The sequence below is a fragment of the Nannizzia gypsea genome, genomic scaffold (genome assembly GCF_000150975.2).
Source record: "Nannizzia gypsea CBS 118893 supercont1.2 genomic scaffold, whole genome shotgun sequence".
In the NCBI taxonomy this organism is placed as follows: domain Eukaryota; kingdom Fungi; phylum Ascomycota; class Eurotiomycetes; order Onygenales; family Arthrodermataceae; genus Nannizzia; species Nannizzia gypsea.
In genome coordinates, this window is record NW_003345200.1 from 1,051,428 (window position 1) to 1,073,993 (window position 22,566).

The 22,566-nt window shown below is 48.3% G+C and overlaps 8 protein-coding genes across 8 annotated transcripts; 5 read left to right on the plus strand and 3 right to left on the minus strand.

Annotated features, from left to right (window-relative positions):
* Nucleotides 1-45: 45 nt before the first annotated feature.
* MGYG_02406 (hypothetical protein) lies at nt 46-823 on the minus strand (the record flags this gene model as incomplete). The annotated part of the gene is made up of 3 exons (XM_003174829.1): nt 46-304; nt 419-568; nt 723-823. 3 exons carry the CDS (start codon nt 821-823, stop codon nt 46-48), a joined length of 510 nt encoding a protein of 169 aa, XP_003174877.1.
* A 387-nt stretch (nt 824-1,210) lies between these two features.
* On the plus strand, nt 1,211-2,360 carry MGYG_02407 (NADH-cytochrome b5 reductase 1; the record flags this gene model as incomplete). Its single annotated transcript, XM_003174830.1, has 4 exons — nt 1,211-1,215; nt 1,292-1,437; nt 1,527-2,152; nt 2,211-2,360. The coding sequence occupies 4 exons, from the start codon at nt 1,211-1,213 to the stop codon at nt 2,358-2,360; spliced, it is 927 nt and encodes a 308-aa protein (XP_003174878.1).
* A 729-nt stretch (nt 2,361-3,089) lies between these two features.
* MGYG_02408 (hypothetical protein) lies at nt 3,090-6,311 on the plus strand (the record flags this gene model as incomplete). The annotated part of the gene is made up of 1 exon (XM_003174831.1): nt 3,090-6,311. One exon carries the CDS (start codon nt 3,090-3,092, stop codon nt 6,309-6,311), a length of 3,222 nt encoding a protein of 1,073 aa, XP_003174879.1.
* Nucleotides 6,312-7,118: 807 nt separating this feature from the next.
* MGYG_02409 (arginyl-tRNA synthetase) lies at nt 7,119-9,305 on the plus strand (the record flags this gene model as incomplete). Its single annotated transcript, XM_003174832.1, has 3 exons — nt 7,119-7,340; nt 7,411-8,708; nt 8,888-9,305. The coding sequence occupies 3 exons, from the start codon at nt 7,119-7,121 to the stop codon at nt 9,303-9,305; spliced, it is 1,938 nt and encodes a 645-aa protein (XP_003174880.1).
* A 1,604-nt stretch (nt 9,306-10,909) lies between these two features.
* MGYG_02410 (hypothetical protein) lies at nt 10,910-11,213 on the minus strand (the record flags this gene model as incomplete). The annotated part of the gene is made up of 2 exons (XM_003174833.1): nt 10,910-11,034; nt 11,111-11,213. 2 exons carry the CDS (start codon nt 11,211-11,213, stop codon nt 10,910-10,912), a joined length of 228 nt encoding a protein of 75 aa, XP_003174881.1.
* A 1,662-nt stretch (nt 11,214-12,875) lies between these two features.
* On the plus strand, nt 12,876-15,348 carry MGYG_02411 (hypothetical protein; the record flags this gene model as incomplete). The annotated part of the gene is made up of 2 exons (XM_003174834.1): nt 12,876-15,186; nt 15,236-15,348. 2 exons carry the CDS (start codon nt 12,876-12,878, stop codon nt 15,346-15,348), a joined length of 2,424 nt encoding a protein of 807 aa, XP_003174882.1.
* A 1,966-nt stretch (nt 15,349-17,314) lies between these two features.
* Nucleotides 17,315-18,709, plus strand: MGYG_02412 (hypothetical protein; the record flags this gene model as incomplete). The annotated part of the gene is made up of 1 exon (XM_003174835.1): nt 17,315-18,709. One exon carries the CDS (start codon nt 17,315-17,317, stop codon nt 18,707-18,709), a length of 1,395 nt encoding a protein of 464 aa, XP_003174883.1.
* A 1,668-nt stretch (nt 18,710-20,377) lies between these two features.
* Nucleotides 20,378-22,112, minus strand: MGYG_02413 (hypothetical protein; the record flags this gene model as incomplete). Its single annotated transcript, XM_003174836.1, has 2 exons — nt 20,378-21,985; nt 22,053-22,112. 2 exons carry the CDS (start codon nt 22,110-22,112, stop codon nt 20,378-20,380), a joined length of 1,668 nt encoding a protein of 555 aa, XP_003174884.1.
* Nucleotides 22,113-22,566: the final 454 nt, after the last annotated feature.

A 22,566-nucleotide genomic window follows, 5' to 3' on the forward strand; every position in this document is an offset into this window, starting at 1 on the left:
CTTCCTAGAGGTAAGGTTATTTCTATAGTTTTTCTATTAAATTGCTCAGTTTGCTTGGGAGAGTTCCCTGGCTTCCTCACCGGTCCACTCCACAATAATTTTGTCAGGAACATCCCTCACAAGCACATGGATATGCTCTAAAGATCTCACACTCTGCAGGGCCGTCCAATTCTTAAACCATACGACTCTATCAGCCGCATCGCTAAACTCATTTAGCCTGGAAGTAAACGTTCGGTGCACAAAGTCATCGATCAACGTCCGCGATTCCTCGGTTACATCTCCGTTTTCAGGAGTAGTATCTATCCTGTTCTTAATCCATACGCACAGATGGGTAATATCGGGGGTTAGACCGTATGGCCAGTCGTTGCGGAGAATATTATAGTCTCTTGAATCCGCAAACGGGGTCGGATGCTAGCACAGTGTTTGCGGATCCTTGTCTATTGTACAATGCAGACGTTCCCGACATAGGAAGTTCGTTATATTGCCATATTGCTCTTTGATGTTGGAGCTCCATGTTGCGTATCGGCGTAAGTCGGATGGTTTTCGCTTGAGCAGTTCTAGCGTATTACTTGCTAATTCAAAACCGGAATTAGCGTTATAACCCCAATTTTGTTGATGCTGTATATTGTTTTATCTGAACAAACAAGCTTCGACGGTGTGATATAGAGATTAAGCGAGTCGGTTGGAGGGCTGTTCAACCTATAATGTCCTTGAGTTGCTGCCAATCATGGTAAACGAACTCTTCGTCGGTCTGAGCCAGGACCTGGCGATCACTCTCACTAAGGGGAAACCCAGATTTCATGTCTATAGACTGTGGCGCCATATCGACTATTATATATGTTATCCTCCCGTCTATAATAACATATTCGCCGTATGTATGTCAAAGGGCGGATGTTATTTAATTGATGTTGATGTGTGGGGATCGTTTGACCAATAGTACCTCTCCGGGGGAATTCGGCGCAACCTTCAAACTCAAATATCTTACATAATCACTCTGTGTTGACGTCGCGGAGGATTGTCTTACATAAGCAAACAGTGACGCCACGAGAAAACATCCCAACTGTTTTTCCCCCTGGACTTGGATCTGCTCGTGATCGGTTTTTTACTCCCGGATTTCTCCAATTCTTGCCGAAACAGCTCCTTCAGTCCCAATAGTTGTTACTCTGGCTGCGGGTCCGTCTGCTTAGCCCCAGGGGTATTCTGTATAAGAATGAGGTTCGTTCCTCGTTTGTTTAGGCGAATTGTTTCACTGTTGTTTCTGGACAATTGAAATACTGACTGTGTGGGCTAGTGCATGGACTTCTCGCCAATACATTGACGGTGTTTACATTCCTGCAGGCCTGTTGGTTTTTGGAACTGCAATCATGAAGCTCGAATGGGTTGCTTACGCAGTGGCATTGGCCGTGGTTCTCGGAGCTTACAAGATCTTTAACAACAGTAATGACTAACCCCCCACCACACCCGCTCCATTGGAGATAGATCCATTCTATTCTCGAGTGATGATACTAAAAAGTTACTACTTGTAGGACAGCGGAAGGTCCTGAAGCCTAATGAGTTCCAGAAGTTCGTGCTCAAGGAGAAGACCATTGTCTCCCACAACGTTGCCATCTACCGATTTGCCCTCCCTCGTCCAACCGATATCCTCGGCCTACCAATTGGCCAGCACATCTCCCTTGCAGCTCTTGTAGAGGGTCAGACCAAGGAGATTGTCCGATCCTACACTCCTATCTCCTCTGACGACAATGCCGGATACTTTGACCTTCTCATCAAGTCATACCCCCAGGGTAACATCTCCAAGCACATGACCACCCTGAAAATTGGTGACACCATGAAGGTCCGCGGACCCAAGGGTGCCATGGTCTATACTCCCAACATGGCTCGACATATTGGTATGATTGCCGGTGGTACCGGTATCACGCCGATGCTTCAGGTTATCAAGGCTATTGTCAAGGGCAGACCAAGCAACGGAGGAAATGACACCACTCAGGTTGACCTTATTTTCGCAAACGTTAATGTGGAGGACATCCTTTTGAAGGAAGAGCTTGATGAACTTGCAAAAACCGACAAGGCCTTCCGTGTTCACTATGTTCTGAACAATCCTCCAGAAATGTGGGAAGGCGGTGTTGGCTTTGTTACTCCAAGCATGATCAAGGTTGGTACTCTATCAAACTTGTTTTAACATTTAGCTATTACTAAATCTACTCTTCCAGGGCCATCTCCCTGCCCCAGCAGACGATATTAAAATCATGATCTGTGGCCCGCCTCCCATGGTTAGCGCCATGAAGAAGGCCACAGAGTCCTTGGGCTACAAGAAGGCCAACCTTGTCAGCAAACTCGAGGACCAAGTCTTCTGTTTCTAAGCATGTCTCCCATTTACATATCATGGGCGGTATGAAAACATAGACGGGTTGCTCAGGGCGGAAAATATGTATTCAAAGTCATGTCCTTGGATAGCGATGCATAATGGGTACATGAATATATGTTTCGGCAGGGGTATGTATCTCTTTATCTAATTTTAATTGAACTATTCACTCTATCATGGCTGGAGTCATTCACTGCTTTTGTAGTGTTGAATATAAAATATTACAAAGTTCAATGTCATGAATCTTCCCTTTTATCCCACTTGTATAATCGCCTTAAGCCGTCCTACCACGAGTGTTGTCACTCACCCTGGTAAACAATAAAAAGACCTTCATTCAACGAGTCAAAAGAACAAAGCGATCAATGTTCTCTTTGTAGGATCCATCTGACCTTGTGGTACCAAGTACGGAGTAACTAAGCTCCTTTATCGGTTCCCGCCAAGACCGCTGCACGATAAGCCTTCTTCTGTTCGCGAATCTTTATATCAAACTCGCTTCAACCACCCAACGCCAAAAAAGGACCTCAAGCCACAGCCCCTGCTACTCAGAACTGGCTTATCTGAGTGCTTAGAGTGATACTGGTGAGTTACCGAAGCTAAGTAGTGTCTAGTCAGAAGTGCTCAGCTGAAATATACACGCGCTCAAAACACCGCTAACTCCTTTAAGAGGTTGAACCTACAGCCTCCGTGAAGTCGTTGTATGGCAGAGTAACAGACAGGCTAGGGATAAATGCCCCTTCGAGATGGAAAGACGGAAGGTCGCAAGAGAAACCGACCTAATACCAGAAAAGATCGCCCTACGGCTTCGAAAAATCGCAGCAGCCCCGCCGCTGTAACTGCAACAAGCGCCAGTTCGGCCTCGATCTCACTATCAGAAAGTGAGTCGGATATTGAAAGAGTTAGCCAGAAAGCGAACGCGCTTCTAGGCTCTTTTCTGTCCTTCAAAGATCGGGGTGACTGTACTTCTACGGAGAGTAACTCACGGAGCTCCTCTGTTATACCTGCAAAACGGCCAGCTGAACCCAATGGCACATCCACCACATCCGAGAGAAGTAATGAGAGGGACAACAATACCATTAGACCAAGTAGTCTAGCACAGCCATTATCAGACCGCCCGGTTTCATGGGGAGCGTCATCTCCGCTTCGCCCTGTGGTAGAGATACCGATACATTTTGCAACGCCTCAACAACCTGGAGCAGCTGGACGACCTACTGATAGGCCTTCCTCCCAATCATCTAAGAGACTGAGGCGCGCTAAAAAGAAAATATTAAAGAAAGAAAAGCCGTTTCTTTCTGATCGGATTGAATCTCCGATATCCACAGAATCGCGTTCATCAAGGCGGAATAGGGGCCCTCGAAGTTACTATGCAAGTACCTTAGAGATTTCTAGTCCGCGAGACCAAACCGAACAGAACCATCCAGCCGACGAGCTATCTGCCTCTTCTACCTTAACGTCTGAACCCAAGAATCTGCCAGGTCGTGTATGTTACCGCTCTGCTACCCATATTGTAGTAAAAGAGCCCCTGGTTGAATCTGCATCAAATCTTGCCTCTTACCGCTCTTGGGAGGAGAGAGAGGACCCCGAATCTCTCTTGAAAACGAGGAGGGGTACCAATATTGGTTGCAAAGGTATCTTACTTCATGCGGACTTATGCATGGATGAATTGAACGTATTTTACCGCTTCATGACAAACGTGGAAACAACACAGACTGAGGGTTGCATACAAGACCTCGTTGTCCAGTATTCTCAATTATTGTTTGATTGTGGTGAGATTGCGAGTTTGCTTCGCAAGTTAGCTCGCCTCAAGGATGTATACCTAGCTCTTTCAGGTTATACTTCGAACATCGCAGAGTTCCTTTTAGGTTGCCGAAACGGTGAATTGGCACAACAGATTAAGTCTGATAAGAAATTGGTTGTAATATGCCAATACTTGAAAGAGAAGTTTCTGGTCTCCGCTCCTATCCCAAACAATGATATCAATGCCCACTTGAAATTCTTGCTGCGGCAAGTTGACGAACAGAAATTGAGAGCAGCTGCTCAAGAAATCAGCATTTTGGGGCAGAGGACCTCCAATGAGTTTTGTGCATTCCTCGCTGATGCAAAGAATGGCCGGCTGCCCACCTCACCGTCAGCTCTTCGAGCTTATTCATCCAAACCAGATCAGCATCTACTGCGATATTATCCAACCAGTGTTGCATCTCATCTTAGAGCCCGTGAACTTGGATATCAGCAGTATAAGGCACGATCGTCCATACAACAAACCTTAGTCAAATCAGCAAATGACAGCTGGGAGCATTGGAAGTCATGGGAGGGCGCATCGAAAGATGTTGTGGTTCTTGACTGGTCCCCTGATGGCACTCGCTTCGTGGCCGGATGTGCAACATCTTGCGCTCCAGAGAATATGATGTACAACCGGAGAAATAATTTAGTGGTGGGAGATTTGACAACAAACAGGCTTAAAGAACTTCCTGATCACCGGATGCCGCGAGTGTTATTTGACCCAACACAAGCGAATGAAGAAAGCAGCGGAAGCGACCCCCAACTCTACACCTCCATCAGCGCAGTGGCATGGTCCAATGATGGGACTCGGATGTTTAGTTCCAGCTATGACCGTACTGTCAAGTTATGGGATACCTCAAACCATCAGGACACGAGATGTATTACAACTCTCCGTCACCCTGGAAAAGTACTAGTCATGGCGCTTTCTAAGGTTGATAACTGTCGATTGGCTACCGGATCAGATCGTGAAAATAGCTTTCTGCTGTGGCAGGTTGAACAAGAGCACGGCCTTTCTCTTTCATCTCCATTGGAGATATCGCCCCGCCACAATAAATTGATGACACCAACATCGTTAGCCTGGGGGCCTAACTCGTATACGAAAGACCTGCTGGTAGCAGGCATGTCTTTGCCCGACAGCAGTGATACACGCGACCCGCCAATCGGCGGTCATCTAGCAGTTTGGCGAATGGAGGAAGCCAGCGTTACCCAACTAGGTGTGATGCCTAACTCCCAGAACGTTTTTGATCTATCGTGGCATCTACCATCAGGTTTATTCGCCGCTGGGATAGCTGCCTATGGTCGTTCCAAAGGACTAGGCTCTGAGGTCCGGTCAATGGTGAATATCTATGACCCGTTAAGGGGTAAGAGAGACATCATCAGCTATGATTGCCCTGGGCGTGATATTAACATTGTGACCTTCTGCCCATTTAATGATAACTATATCTCTGCCGGATGCACGAACGGGACGACCTATGTATGGGATTTCCGAAATCCCAACAAGATTCTCCATCAACTTCAGCATGGCCCACAGATTAGGGACCTAGACATCGGAGTACAGTTTGGGCTCTGGGGTGATCAATCAAGCATGTTATATACCGGGTCTTCTGATGGCTGTGTCAAAACCTGGAACATCATGGCTGCCACGGAGGATGTTTTCGTCAAAGATCTTGCTAGCTTTGGTAACGATATCACTTCTGGAGCCTTGTCTGCCGATAAGACGACGATGATTATCGGAGACAACAGCGGGAGCATCCATATCCTCTCCACTTCGACCCCTCCAGATGATGACAAGTCGATGCGATTCGAACACGCCAAAGATGAACCAGCGTACGAATCAGACAGTGGTGTCAGGGCTGCCAATGAGCTGATTGAGTCGGGCCAAATCGTCAAACATGAAAAATATGGGCCTGGAAAAGGCCCTAAATACAACGGGCCTTATGCCGCCTGGGCCCGGCCACCTGGTACCCCCGCTGATAAGCTCTCAAGCACGCCGTTGATGACGCAGGTACAGATGGAGCAGCTGTACGGCTCCGCCACGAAGCGCCGTGAATACCTTGATGAAGATACCCGCAAGAAAGTCCGAACCCAGATCCAGCTTGCCAAATTTCGAAACAGCAAAACCTACTGGGCTGCCTCTGGTAGCAGCATAAATGCCGGGGAGGGCTATGCCTAGTACAAGCTATCTTTACCGATACATTTTCATCAGTCTTGGGTGTACCCCGTACTGCTTTCTTTTGATTTTCTTTTGGAGGCAAGGTATCCGTCCCGGTTAAATAGGGGCTTCTTCCCTTACGTCACGATTGTCGATATTTCCAGTGGTAACCAGCACCCAGCAACATATCGACTGCATAATAGCATCTAGAGCTTCTCTCTTGTATCATAGGATCTACTTTATTAATGTTTTCTGGAATGCCTTAATGAAGTAGATCTTAGCCGTCACCAAGACTGCACCTAGGTAGTTACTCCGTATAAGCCTCATTATTGATATCGATAAGACCATGCTCAAACAGGAATAGATAGGCCCGATAACCAGCCAGCTGTATCTCTCAAACTTCAAACATTCATCTCGTCTATCGCATCAAGTCTCTCGTTCATGTCGTCTGCATCAACATCTATATCCATCCCTCGCCGTCGCCTGTCAATCGCTTAGTCCGCGCAGTCTCTCCCGCACCAATAAAACTCACGTGGGGCAAAACTTCCATCCGCGCCTTAATTTTTTTGACTCACCCAAGAAGTTTTTTGATCCTCTCGATCTTTCAACGTCCAGCGCGAAACTGCTTTCTGGATGCACCAGCAACTCCTTCGAAGCTCTTCGATTGTATACTCTGGCATATTCAAGCCTCGAATCAGCTTATCCGCGTTCTCCAGCTACTGTCGGCCGCTGCCACGGAACTTGGGTCGAAGTCGAACCCCACCACCATACATTGAGCGGCGCAGGACGAATCTACCGTTGATAACGGCTCCTCGCCCAGTCTTAACCATGGCCTCAGACGCTATTGCCTCTTTTTCGAGCCTGTCGATTCAGTCTGTTAGCTCGGAGGTGTCGAGTTATCCCAATTGCTATCCTGCTTTCAACCCAGTAGACAAGTACCGCGCGCACATCGCAGAGTTGGTCGCAGAAGCTTCAGGGCTGGAACCGGCGTTTGTCTACACTAAGATACTATGGACGAACATGCTGGAGAAGGGTGACTTGATTCTCCCTGTAAGTTCGGCTTGATTATACGGAGTTGGCTGTGTCACCGTTTGCTAATGGGGGATCTGTTATGATGTAGGTACCGGCTCTACAGATTAAGGGTAAGAAGCCACAAGAGATCGCAGCGGATATCGCTGCCAAATTCCCCAAGTCCGACCTGGTTGAGCCACCGGTCGTTGTTGGCGCGCATCTTCAGTTCTTTTACAGCCATAAACCCATGACCGAAAACGTGATCCGATCGATTTTGGCGAACAAAGACGCCTATGGAAGCAACCCGAATGTCGGTCTACGGGATCAAAGAGATGCCAGCAAAGGAAAGAAGAAAGTGGTGGTAGAATTCTCGTCTCCAAATATCGCGAAGCCCTTCCACGCCGGACATCTTCGAAGTACCATCATTGGTGGATTTATTGCGAACCTATACACAGTTCTTGGTTGGGAAGTCCTCAAGATTAACTACCTTGGAGACTGGGGGAAGCAGTACGGTCTGCTTGCCAACGGATACGAGAAGTACGGCCGCGAGGAAGAGCTGCTCAAGGACCCCATCAACCATCTGTTTGAGGTGTATGTGAAGATCAACCAAGACGTAAGTGCGCAGGAAGGTCCGATAAAAGAGCTCAAGGAACAGATCAAGGCCAAGAAGGAGAAGAACGAAGATGTTACTGAGCTGGAAAAGCAACTTGAGCCACTTGTCGATGCAAGCTATGATGAAAAGGCCCGCCGATACTTCAAGAGCATGGAGGACGGAGATCAGAAAGCACTTGACCTCTGGCGGCGATTCCGAGATCTTAGTATTGAAAAATACAAGCAGACGTACGCCCGGCTGAACATCGACTTTGATGTCTACTCTGGAGAGTCCCAAGTCAAGGACGAAAGTATAAAGAATTCCTACAAGGCTATGGAGAGCGCGGGTGTGTCGGAAAGCTCTGAAGGCGCTGTCATCATCGACTTTGCAAAGCACAGCGCAAAGAAACTTGGAAAGGCCATCGTGATCCGAAAGGATGGAACGCCTCTCTATCTCACACGAGACATTGCTGCCATCGTTGAGCGAGACGATGAATACAAGTTCGACAAGATGATCTATGTAGTGGCGGCTCAGCAGGAGCTTCACCTTGCCCAGCTGTTCAAGACGACTGAGTTAGTTGGAAAGAAAGACCTGGCAAGCCGATGTGAGCATATCAGCTTCGGCATGGTTAGAGGGATGAGCACACGAAAGGGAACGGTTAAGTTCCTGAACGATATTCTAAAGGATGTTGGAGAAAAAATGCATGAGGTCATGCAAAAGAACCAAACCAAGTACGAGCAGATCGAAGATCCAGTGGCAACAGCCGATGTGCTTGGAATAACGTCGGTGATGGTGCAGGATATGAGCGGTAAACGGTACGTTCGGCATCTTCTTCCACACGTGGATAGTATATGGTCCTCATCGGACAATTTTATATCGTACCCCCTTCTTTTCTTTTTCCTCGTCCTTTTTGCCATCTGGGGGAGAAGTCCAACCGAAGAAAAGAGCCAACAGCAACATGGGGGGTAAACTAACAATGTATGGCTTGGAACAGGATCAACGGGTATGAGTTCAACCTAGAGAACATGACCTCGTTCGAGGGTGACACAGGGCCATACCTGCAATACGCACACGCGCGTGTCTGCTCTGTGACCAGAAAGGCCGAGATCAAACCGGAAGAGCTAGGCGGTGCAGACCTGAGCTTACTTACAGAGTCGCATGCCATCGACCTGATCCGCCTGCTCGCGCAGTGGCCGGACGTAGTATTCAACGCCTCCAAGACGCTGGAGCCCTGTACGATTCTGACATATCTGTTCCGAATGACGCACACGCTGAGCTCGGGCTATGATGTCTTGAAGGTCGTGGGCAGCGAACCCGAGGTGAAGATGGCTAGAATGGCGCTTTATGAGTCTGCCCGTCAAGTCCTCCATAACGGCATGAGACTTCTGGGTTTGAACCCTGTCAAGCGGTGAGTCCTCTTCCTTGTCTTAATACCTCCTTCTAACCCTCCATCTCGATATCGGATCTCGTTGATCATTACTCAAGGCTAACATTGTTTTGCTGTTAGGATGTGAGATCGGATCTTTCTTTCATCCCATCGTCTCCTCTCATCCATCTGGTTGATGTCGGTCGTATCTCTCATACATCCACCCTTTGTTTACTCCCAACGACTCTTCATGTGATCAAAAAGAAAAAAAGATAAGCCGCGCATTAAAAAAGCGTAAAGTCAACTCCAGCCAAACAACAAGCATAAACGATAGTTACTATTATCAATATCAGAGTATAGATGGGGAGATGGTAGCTGGAAGATAGTGCCCTATCATTCCCCCCCTTCCCCATCCTCTCCAACCCTCCATCCCACCCCAACATCTTCAATTATGACGTTGGTGTCTGGATCGTATTCCTTGCCTAGTGCGCTTTTCATTCATAGCCGGCTGCTCCTATGCACCCAGGATTCAGCGGGACGCTTATCTCATCAACTCTGCGATTGCCGCAAGTCTACCGGTTTGATACTGTATTCCGTCAGATAGAACGCTTGCCGCCTTGTAAACTATGCATGTGTGTATGTACGTAGTCCAGCAAGGAAGAAGGCTCTGCCTGGCCGATGACTCATGGACACACGTCCAGACAATTGAAGGCAGGCAAAAACTTCACACGGCGTCGTTCTCGGGAACGCCCCAGGGTGTCCTTTTTTTTGCTGCCCAATGGCTCTTTGGGTGCGAGTGTGTGAAAGCCTAAATCTTGCAGCCCAATCGTGGCAGCATCGGATCATGGAGTAAAAAAAAATTTCTTCCTTTTCTTTTTTTACTCTCCTTCGCCTGGCCAAGGGACTGGAGAAGGGACTATTTTTTGCTTCTTTGAAAAAAATGGTTAGGGCCCGGTACAGCCTGTGTATTTCGTTACGCACTGATTGATATTTATAACTTGGCTTTTGAATGTTCAGGCTCTCCGGGCCACGTTCATTCGTGGGGGGCAGGATGGGCTGAGACGTCGGCGTGAGGGTCTCTCAGTCTTCGTCAGCTTGGATGAGAAGCGTTGAGGGCTATTCTCGTGTGTTCGGCCGGCAGTGCTGTCTTTGTTGACGCTCCCCGTTGCCAGAAATAGAGAAGTTATGTTTAGTATCAGCCTGTAACCTATAGTTAACGCGCAAACCATCAGCTTTTTTATGGTAGACGGTGGATCAAGGGAAGTTTTCCAGACTCCAGCTAAACATCGGCTTAAACTCGACCCACCAGCAAAAGATAAGTTAGCTCTTCGTTCCTTCACACGATGTCATCATTCCGAAGTAAAACGGCTTGTCGATATTTGCCCCTCGCCCATCGTCCATCGTCTCGGCTTTTTTGCAAGGGGCCAGAGAGAGGGAGAGCGAGAGATGCAGGGCAGGGGACAAGAGGCAAACACCCTGGCAGATCTCGCTCGCCCTGTGTGTCAGAGTCTGTAACTAGCAGAGTCTTCCCTAACTAGTTCTCTGTTCCAGCGTGGCTATCCCATATATTCTGCCTCTCTGCTCTCCCTGATTCTCAGTCTGTATCCCAATCCAAGAGCCAACTCAACGTCAGATGTAACAACGAGGAACTCAGCCTTTCTTCAACATGGTTCCATAGGCGTCCCCTTTAACGTAAGAGCTGTGTTTCCTTTTTTCCCCTTCCTCTTCTGCCTCTTCTTGTCTGCCTTCATCCCTCCTGCTGGTGCTCATCCTAGCTGTATTAATTACTTACATATTAGTACCATATGTATACGGATATGCACGTAGAAACTTTTTCACTGCCTCTCGTACCTTCGATCGTAGCTGGGGGAAAAGAAAACTTCCTCTCTGTCTGTCTTCTGCGTCTTTCTCGTCTCTCGTCTCCGTCTCCTGTGTCTCTTCCTGGCGTAGACATGGCCGTCTCTCGACTCTAGACGTCGACCACCACCACCTGGCAGTGATGAAGCCGGCCGTGCAATCGGGACTGTCTCCAGCGAAGAAAACAGCCGTCGACTCCACCGGCGAAGAAAAAAGAAAGCAGAGGGTCGAAAAGACTCTCTCAGGATGACTCGTTTGGCCTGCGGGTGAAGAAGAAGAAAAAAAAAGCCCAAGGCAAAGAGTGAGAGCGAGAGAGACAAAAAAAACCTCGACATCTTTTTCTTCCCACAAACATCAACACTTCGACAACCTCAACGTCAACCCAACTTTACACACAAACTGACACCCTCAAACCACGACGAGTTTCATCTTGCTCGTTTGTCTTTGCTGGTGATATATTCTTAGCAGTCAGCTCTGCCGTCTGGCTCCGTTATCTTCGGCCATATACACGCTGATCGTCGTCCCGAAGGGTCACATCGCTCGCTCGCCCACAAAACCGCCCACCAGCAGCAGCAGCAAGCAAGCAAAAAAAGACGAAGACGACGACAGACGAAAGCCTCTATCTACCCCGTACAGCGTGTGCAACCGTCGGTCCAACTCTTGACTGTCCGTTCTGCTCAAAAGGAAACCTTCCGTGTCTCGTATCCCAGTTTTCCTCGCCGTCGTTGTCCCTCGATCTACTCAGCTGAGCCGGTCAACCGTACCAGACTTGCGCCCTCCACCACCTCGTCCAGCAGCCTTTCCGGTCTCTCTCGTCCCTCTAATCTCGCCTTTCTTGACTGCTTCCTGCAGCTGCTTCTCGCCAGGAGTGCATCTACTCGATCGTCGACAGCCCCGGCTCAGAAACAGCCCTGGTTTCAGACCCTTCATCTCTTCACAGCCATCCAACAACAACCCCGCCATCCGCAACGCGGCGTACTCACGGCTACAACCATCAAGGTTACGGAGAGTACAGACCAGACAGAAGGCTGCCAGATTACCGAGCAGCAAACCCAGCCAATTTTTTTTTCTCTCCGTGACATCGGTTTCCGGGACGACTATCCCAGTTCCACCCCTTGCGATCTTCTAGAACGGTTACAAAAAAATTATATACTTCAGTCGCATATAACTGCCTGGACATATATAACTTTTTTTTCTTTTATCTATTTATTTACTTTTTACCCCGTTGAACCCACCCCTTACCAATATATAACCGGAACATTAACCCCTTTCCGCACTGGTCAAGACAACTAAGATAATAGTTCTCGGATCCCCCACACGCTACAGACAGCCACGTCGTCCTTGTCTTCAACTTCATCTCTTACAATCTTCGATGGACCACATGCTTTGCTCACTGGAATCTATACTTGAATTGGAGCTCAGAGCAACCGTATACAGGTGAAACGCAGATACTTGCTTCCAGACAACACACTTTTTTCCACTGGGAGCAACACAACTACCAGAGACTGGTAAAAAAGGGGGTGTGGACATCGAATGAAAAAAATCCGACACGAACCCCCCGAACTATCGACGACATAAACACCACCGACCAAACCATCAACAAATAACGGTGATATCATCAGCAACGATTAATATATATCACTATATCAACAAACAATCAGGCACCGCGAATTTGTTTGGGTCAGAAGTTGTCGAATCCACGGCTCTCTTCCGAACCTAAATATCGACCCATCTTTTCCCGCGCGTCTTAAATCGCGTCATGTCTTTCGTCAGCTCACAGCAATCGTACGCCGCCTTCTGCGAAGAATTTGATGAAGATGCGAATGTAGCCATTCCTGACACGAAACGGGTTGCAAACATTTCCGCCAAACGGTCGAAGCCGGACCTCCACCCGGTGATAATCGGCGCAGACGGAGCCAGCGATTCTGGCTATTCGAGCCGTACTGGGGCGACAATTGGGAGTAGCGGAGAATCACTTGCCAGCGGTGCCAGCGGTGCCAGCAGCTCGTACGTTCTTTCTTTGAACAACGCCATGGCTGGACGAGATATACCTCGTGTGAGGTCGCGGGGCGATGGGGTGGATAGAGAAAAACAACATAGCCGCAAGGCAAAAGAGAAAGAGCAGAAGGGTATGGACGGCATGCAACATGAGGGAATGAAACCACCTTCATCACGAGGCGCGAATCGGCCGACCTCTCTTACACATGCACCGAAAAACCGACGTCGAGAGTCAATGTCCGCAGGCAGGCATCCCCCTGGAGTGTGCGCTGAATGCGATCGCTTTGGATACCATCACCAGGGCATGATACCGAACATGATGGACGCCTCATCGTACTTCAATCAAATTCCAGGGTACGACGTGCCACCGTCGCCTCAAACTCCTCGCTACCAGCCAATGGATATGGGCATGTCCATCACCCCAGCCATTACTCACCCTCGCAGATCAAACTCGTCTTCTTACCACCAACAGAGTCGCCCTGTCACCTTCCATCCAGGCATTGTGCCTGATATGAACATGATGTACATGGCGGGCGGCCCGTCTGCTCCATACGCTAACAGCCACGCCGGGCCACCTCTCTCTGCCTCGGCCTATACTAACACCTACATGGGCTCTCCATTCGAATCATCTTACACTCAACCTTCCCCAATCATGGGGTCGTCTTACGAGAACTCCTCTCAGTTGATGCAATACGAGCGCCCCCGCACCGCATCTATGTCCCGACCTTCGTCTGAACGACCAAGACGAGGCTCAGTCTATGGCCCTCCTGTTGTGGAAAACACCCCTCCCACACAGAGTCATATGCCAAACTTGGATCGAAAGTTGGAGCGCCGACCATCCCGGGAACGACGCGCTCGCCGCCAATCACGCAGTTATCACGATGAAGATTACTACCGCATGCCGCCTCCTCGCCTGCCAGCACCAAAGCCAGCTCAGACACAGCCTCCTGTCCAAGTAATTCCGATCACTAAGCGGCCGACCCCAAAGAAAGCTATTACTACACCCACAGCCACCACTGTGGTTCATCGACCTCCGTCGTTCGACATGTCTACTATGAAAGAAGCACTCCCACCACCTAGGGCCAGTCAGTATCACCATCAACCACCACAATCTCAGCGTCGGACTAGCCGAAGTATTGCTCGCGAGCCCTCTCCAGAGATGGGAGCCACGCAGGTGATTGCAAGCACCAGACCACGGAGGACTGCTACGTATTACGATGCTGCCAGACCTGCCAGAGTCACTGTCGAAGCTCCTCGTCGTCCACGCCGTGTATCGACATATGGGATTGAACAAGAGAACCTGCTAGAGCAGAAGCAACGTGAAGTGGAAGAATACCAGGCCGCCCGTGCTCCTAAACCACCACCACTTACTACTGAAATGGTCCGGAATGTTTCTCGACGTGTCCCAAAGGCCCGGACGATTCATCAGCGTCGACCTGAACCCGAGCCTGAGCCTGAACCAGAGCCTGAAATCGAAAGCCCAAGTGAAACTGACACTGACACTGAGAGCGAGGAGGAAGAGGAAGAGGAGGAAGAGGAGGAAGAGGAGGAAGAAGATGAGGAGGAGGAGGAGGAGGAGGAGCGTGTTATGCAAGTTTACCCTGTGTCTCGCGTCCATAGACAACAGCCTCAGCATCAGCCTATGCCGCAACTTAGACAGCAACGTCCACAATATTCACAACATCCGCCAGCACCGCCAGCGCCTCCAGCACCGCCAGCACCACCCGCGCCAGCAGCTCCCCTAGTGCCAGCAGCTCCGGTACCACTTACAAGCGAGATGCTTCGCAAAGCCGCTTCTCGCCGGCCTCCCCCAATCCCGCACAGTGAAACCGAGAGTGACGATGACGATGATGATGCAATTGAAGATGATTCTTCATCTGAAAGCAGTGACTCGGAAGACGACACCAGTGACATCCACACCAAGAATGGCAGCGCCACTGGCTCCCGAGTTGACGATGATAGCATCACCATGATCATCCGAGGTGTTAAAATCGGTCTGTCCAGCGACGCCATCGATGGAAAGACCATCAACTTCCGCTCAGGCGAAGAGGGAGGAGTTGAATTGAACATCGGTGGGCGAAAACGGGATCGATATTTCTTACCTCGCTCAGATACCGCTAGCACGAGCAGCCGTAGAGAAGCCGATGACATCAGGCGCCTACGCGACGAACACCGTGCTGAACGTGATAGCCGACGATCAAGCCGATCAGGATACAGTGGACGAGGCTTACTAGAGTAACTAACTTAACATATTCTCTTTGCTTCCATGGACGAATACGAGAACACGAAAAACGACAAAAAAGAGAGAGACTTAATTATATATTCGAATATTTCGGGAGATATCTACCCCGTCCGCATGACTTCGTTCAATCTACCTATCTATTTGCTTTTGGGAGGCCGTTTGCTATTCTTTCAATTATTTTCTGCCTGGAACAAAAGAATGCTCGGATAGGGAAAGAGAAAAAAGTCGACGGGATACAACAAAAGTTCTATAAAAAAGAGTTAGTTTTGGTTTTTCTTGGAAGGGGTCAGCCGTCTTGTTCCTCTCCCTTTTCTTCATTTACATTTTTTCCCTTTATATCACTGTTTTTGCTTTTCAAACTTTTGCGTTTCGTTTCCCCTAGCCTTATTCCTTCTGCTTCTTATTACGCCTTTTTTCAATGACCTGATTTCTTGCATGCATTATGTTCAATTCAAGATACCTCACGTGTTATTCGCCGCCATGTTTTTTGCCTTAGCCCTTTGCATACGCCTTCAATTACCTATTTATTTCGTCTGCTATGCCCACTACCCTTGTTCACCTCTACTATACACGCGCTCCTGCTTACGACTTGTACGATTGTCGACGATCTGATGTGGTTACGATAATATTCCTGAGGCATTTATCCACCCTTCTATGCCCCTTACCCCCACGATCCCAATGACCCGTCCCCATGTTATGCATCTTACATCTCACTCTTGGATTCGATTCTGTATCTACCATTTGTTTATTTTACTTTTTCTGCATACTATATAAGTACACGTTGCATGATTGGTTCTTTTTTGATCTATTCCTTTTTTTCTATGCAGTTAACTATTCCCATTTTTTTCATACCCAACGTCTATTCTTTTTCTCGTTGTTCCATTAGCAACACTGCATCCAGTGGACGGTGCAGTGCAGTGCAGCGCCTTGCTTAATCCTTTATCTCCCAGCTTCGTCTTTCAATATTTCCACCTCGCTACTTAATTTGTTGATATCTGGTTCATCACTGATACGGGGCTCGTTCCGCATTCTCGACCTGGCCCCCGCGTTTCTTCCTTGCGGCCCGATGCGGAAGCCTCATGCCAATCATCCGTTCATACCAGAATTGATCTGTAAAATGTACAATTCGACCATCGCAACGCCTTGTTTTTTTTTCTCTATGATACCAACCGCCTCGATACATTACCAATTTCTAGTCACACAGAGTGCTCCATCTTTTCAGTCAGCCTGTGCGCCCTTCGCCTTATCAACTTTGGCTAGGTGTTGGTTTTGCTCTACACAACTCAGGGCTTCAGGATATGCACACAACGGCTGTCCCCTTTCTTTTCTCATTTGACATACGTTTCCCTTTTTACTTGCGTGTTAGCTTGATTCAAATATATACTCTCGCACATAGTCCATGTATTACACTTTCCAAAACACGTGGACGACGCTAATTTGCCTACCTGGTTGGACAACAGCCCGTCATCCTATAGCCACCGTGGTCAATATGTCTGTATGCAAAAACCACTATCATCGCCATCCTTTTGCTTCGCTGTGTTGTCTTTTTTTGCCTTTTGTGGCTTTAAATCGATTAAGATTTAGCTCCCGCATTGAGTCTTGGCTGATTTTTCCACGTGATGTCATTTCTGCTGATATAATCAAAGGTTGCTCCTGGCAACAGAGAAAGTAAACAAAAACTTCCCAGCCTCATGACTTTCGAGCTTCTCCCGCCACAACGACTTGTTGCTTTTCATTCTTTCTCAACAGTCCTCTCTCTTGATGACCGTTATTCATCCCCCTGCCTTCTTTTTGTTCGCTGCCTCTTACATTCCATCAGAATCATATCACCTTTACTCGAACGACACTTGGCTACAATCAAAGTCGTCCTGTCAAAGAGCGAGCAGAGCCCCCCATCTTGGGGCCACACGCATTACTTGCGTAGCCACCGAGACCGCTAGGATAAAAGTCAGGCCATCATGGCTCCAGCTCCTGTCGTTGCCCCTACGGAGGGAGGGATCTTATCCGACGGATCTTCTTCAGTCGTTGCAGAGTTCCTCAACTCAATAAAACGAACAACGCCATCAAATCTCAAGGACTTCATTATCCCTAAAAACCTCCCGACAAGATCACTTGAAACAAATATGGAAGGGACAAAGGTCCTTGCCGCCAGAGATAAGGAACCCACAACACCACTACCAGCCTACGGTGAAGGAGCGATTGATCCGCACAACATCAATATGCAAGGCATTCTGGCACTTTTTGCTCTGCTTGGTGCAGCGCTTGTTATCGCGGCAATCTGGTTCTTCTTTTGGGCGAAGAATGGCGGATTCATTTGGCGAGAGAATGATTGGGATGATTATAAATCTACAGTATTACGACGAAAGGGCCCTGACGGCCGAACACTTTCCAACGCTACGAAAAGTACTGCACTTGGCGGAGGAAGTATCGTTGGCAGGGAATATCGAGATTATGATGACGCCACCACTACTATGGAAACGGAAACTGTTGCAACGGGTAAAACGGGTAGAACTAGAAGAGGGTTCAATGCTATGAAGAAGAAACTGTTGCGTCGACAGAAGGAGTCCGACTGGGAAGGTGGCCATGACGAGGATATGCGAGCCTACCGCCATGAGAAGGCTGCACAAGTTGGTGGTATGAACCGTGAAGCTGATGGAACATATCATGGCTCCGACTTTACTCCTACAAATACACACACAAATACACATGATGCGCCTAGCGAAGCCGGATATACCTATACCTACGATGAGAAGAGCGAATGGACACAGAGCCAGGCCGGTTACACTAATCAGTATGAAGAGATGGATATCTCTAGAGGCCGGAACGTATCTGGTTTCTCCTTCGTTGCAGGTGAAGAGGATACTGTCTCTCATGTAACAGAGGAGCAACGGCCTCTTCGAGAGACGTCTCCTCCGGCCCGTCCCCGCGACACCGATCGCCGTACCGCGGGTAGTCGTACTGAAGCAAGTTATACGGAAGCGAGTCGCTCTGAAGTTAGCCGCTCTGAAGCTACTCGTTCCGAAGCTGGCCGGTCTGAGGTTTCGGACACCGAACGTCGCTCTCGCCATGCTCGACGCTCCCAACGTCCCCGTGGGCCTAGATCGAGTGCCAGCAACAGCCGTCAATCCAGTTCTCGCAAGCACACTTCAATGCCCGGTGGCTATACTGAGCCACTTAACATGTCTGAGTACTCATACCAGCATCTTGATGGCTCGGACAAAGGCACTAGCAACTTGAGTTATCACCAACCTCTCCCCGCCCTAAGCAAAGGATACCGCCGTGCGGGCCGAGGCAGACGTCGAGACAGCTTGAGCGACAGCGAGGGAGAAGACTATGATAGTCGTCGGTCGTGAGATAGTACGTCTAGTGGCGTAAGGTAACGTTAACATGTTGTTTGCATTCATTTTTTTGTCATTGTGCTGTCTTCGGTGGAAATGGAGTTGGTACAAATCTGATGGTTTAATGTTATATATGTCCTCCCCGGTGTTTTGTATAGGCAGAGTGAATGAATCCATGTCCCCTTTATGTAGTAGTTAGTTAAATCTATCTTGTTTTCCATAATGCCCATCCGTCTTTACCGTTCTGGACCCAACCGCCGGGAACGCTATGAAGTCGCCCCACCGCTTCCGCTTAAGTTTTTTGTGGACCATGAGCTTAAACCAACTATGAAAACACTCAGGTGTTTTTGTGTATATAGATGCCTTAGGCATAGGAATAATATACACATATATAATGCTCATGTGCGAGCGCTTTGTCTTCCGGCAGGGATTTAGTTTTAAGGCTGTCGGTCAGATTTTCCTCCTGTAGCCTACTGGCATAGCTACCAGGCTGAAGAGTCTGCTGTGGGAGAAGGTCACATCGAATCCCCCCAAGGTCTCACTATCACTCCGCGAAAAACGATTCAATATTAATCCAATACACCAGAATAGTGACTAAGTCTGATATAATCATCAGCCTGATCAAGCCCCAAATCCATGCATGTGGCTGCATGTCCTTCGGGACCGAAGTGGGGTCATAGGGCATTTCCATCGGAAGAGCTCTAATACTATATAATACACAAAAGCTCGCTCCACAAACAAAATACAGAGGAGGGAATATCAGGCTGCTTGCTCGAAAAAGACAAGGTTCCTCTGCTACAGTGGTGGTTTCATATCAATATACTCATTATTGGCTAGGTTAACCTGTTGGAAATCAAGCTGGTTCGGTTCTTCAAATGGCACTCCAGAGTGTTCGTTTGTACTCGTACGCACAATACATTGTTATGTTATGTTAATACCGTGTGCTTCCTCTGTATTGAGTAATTATTCTCTCGTCTCTCCGTGAAAGCGCCTGTTCCGTTTGCTCCGGACTCGTCATCTGAGCAATCACCTTGCACCATCCAAAGGGATGTTCGGTTGAGTGCATTATGGTACGGCCAGGATGCCAAAGACGACTTTGCTACTGTTTCATTTAAGCCACTCATGATAACATATGCTGTGACGTGTACTTTCTAAGGAGAGCGAACTATTTATCTTGATGCGCCAGAATTTGGTCAGCAACTGGTTGCCCATCGCTTCACACTAGGCGCTGCAAGGCAGTGATGAAGGCTGCTATAAGCCAGTTGCCGAGAGATTGAACTTTCTTCCAGGCTAGTAGATAATTGAGGCTTTCTTCGTGTCTGATGCTGCATACGGAATATTATCGTACTATTATTAAATTCAAGACCTAGAAGTAAGCGAAATGATAGTATCACCAGAAATGCTTAAAAAAGGAGGAAAACAGTGACAAACGGAAAGACCAAAAGGGTATAAGAAAGCCAGTGTCTATAATGTAAAACGACTCCATGATGAGTATGCCTTGCTGATAGCAACAGCCCAGAAAAGCTCCTCGATGCGGTGCACATGAGCGAGAGGTCAGTATGTTCCCGCAAAAAGAAAAGAAAGAAAGAAAAAGCAAAGCTGCAGGGAATGCTAGTTAAAAGAGATAAGAGAAAAGAGAAAACAAGACACAAAGGGATGGAGAGTATCATAATAAAACAGGGATCAGCGGTACTGAAGCGGTAGATCGTAATGAAAAATTGCTGAAGAAGCTTGGCCTCGGCCGAAGTTACGTTGGGCTTTATTGCCGAGAGGCACGTCACACTCAGACTTGCTATGGTAAAGCCCAGGGCGGGTGTTCGAGTGCTTATTGGCAGGGGTATCATCAATTATAGGAGCCTTTTTATGGCTATCGTGAATAGATTCAGCCTCGAAGCTGCGTATAACATTTGGATTAGGGATCTCTAGGTCCTCCATTTTAGCCTTCATTTCGGTAGGCATCATGTCTGCGTCAAAGGTATCATAGCAGATTTCTGACATGGGCCGGCGAACTGGTTTGTTAGCTGCATCGAATTTCCAGTATCGTAGTGCCAGATCAAGAAGTTCTTCGTCACTCTCAACCTTCATGTTTTCGGACTTGAGACTCTCTTTCAGGTGGAGAACTTCTAGGGAAGATTGGCAAAGTTGATGAAAAATCCACTTGTTGATAAAGTCTCCAGTGTCAACGGGTTCCTGGGCCAGTGCGGACTCAAAAAATTGGGGGGTATCCTTTTCCCAGGGTTTAAGCCGGGGTACGGACTGTAGGTGATCCAATACAGTGTTTTCCGTAAGGTCTTCTACTGGCTCCATGAGTGAAGGCTCTTCAGAAAGGCCCAGTTCATCACATTGGGCCTTGAGTTGCTCGGTCTCTCGTCCTAAAGCCTCTTTCTCGCGAAGTAATTCTTCTTCATATTTCTGGAAATTGGTGAGCAGGTCAATCGCATATTCGTTCGGTTCCTCAGTCAGCCCCCGCCCCATTTGGTAGTCATCAAATGCCTTTGTATGCTCTACCCGAAGTTCCCATAATCTTTCATTGACGAGGTCGAGGGTGCCGCAGCGAGAAAGGTATTCAGCCATTAACGGATGGTACACTCCGCCTTCGAAAACAATGTTCGGACCAAAGCTGGCTTGCTCTCCCCTACAGCCGAGTTTAGCAATGGCTCCCTTGTCCGTATCATACTGCTCAACAGCATATTTTATCCTCTCCTGTGTTTCCTCGAGTTGAAATTCTCGATCGTCAAGCTCGTCCTCCTGGTTGTCATATTCGCATTCTATAGCCAGATATTCAGCCCAAGAACTTTGGAACTGCTCAAACACAGCCAGGAGAGGCGAAGAAACATCTTCCTTTGCGAAATAAGCATTTAATTCCCTTATCAGATTGATTCCCAAATTCGTTGACGTAGCTCTCTTCTGCCGGAGTTTTACGCGCTGTTGTCGGGTAGAGAATCGATATGAAGCAACCTTCCCATGGTCTCGGACTAACTGTTGAAGTTCTGATTTAAGTAATTCCCAGTCCGAAGTTGCTATTGACGATTGATCGGGAGCTTGAGACGTGCCCGGCGTGAGTTTCGCCTTAATCTCCGGAAAAGACACGGTAGTCGGAGGCGAGCTCAAGTGGAGCGTAGGCATCGCCAGCACACTGAGCTCGCTTCTCGAGATATCTCGCCCATATAACTTGTCCAACGGGTCACCAACATCCGTATACTTGGTGTTTGAACTTGATAGGGAGGTGAAATCATAGTGTGAATCGAAACTGGGAACGAAGTCGCTGATGAGCTGATGATGTCCTACCACCTTCAAGCGCAGTCGTTAACTCAAGCAATTGTTGGTCTTTTCTCTAACTACCACAGAGAATCCTCACCTTTTCTACTTCTTCGCCCACAGTAGCCATAAGGATAGAAGAAGACTGGTTCGACGCCATGACTGCCAGAGCCCTTTTGAATCATGCTCGACTTTAGCTTGAACGGCCTTTCGGTGTGAGTCTCGCTGTCCTTTGACATGGAATGTTGATCGCGGCAAACGGAAGGCCTAAAATCAGTGCAGATATTGGCCCCATTGCACAACGATAGCCCTCGAACGAAGGACAGAATCCTATCAGACTCGCACTGAATCACAATGCGCCGTATACGTGTGTATCGACATGCAGAAGGTATCGTAAAAACAGCCACGATACACCCTGGTTATAAAATACCCATATTGATATCAACGCCAACCCCCTACCAGCCAGTACGGAGGCGGACCTAGGGGACACACTGCTAAACGTGCAAGCCTCATGCATGGAACATATATGCCATCCTGGTATCAGCAAGGATTCAGTGCTGTAAGGAATGGAATCACCTGAGCGTTACTGCTGGGTTAACACCACAGACGAGGAA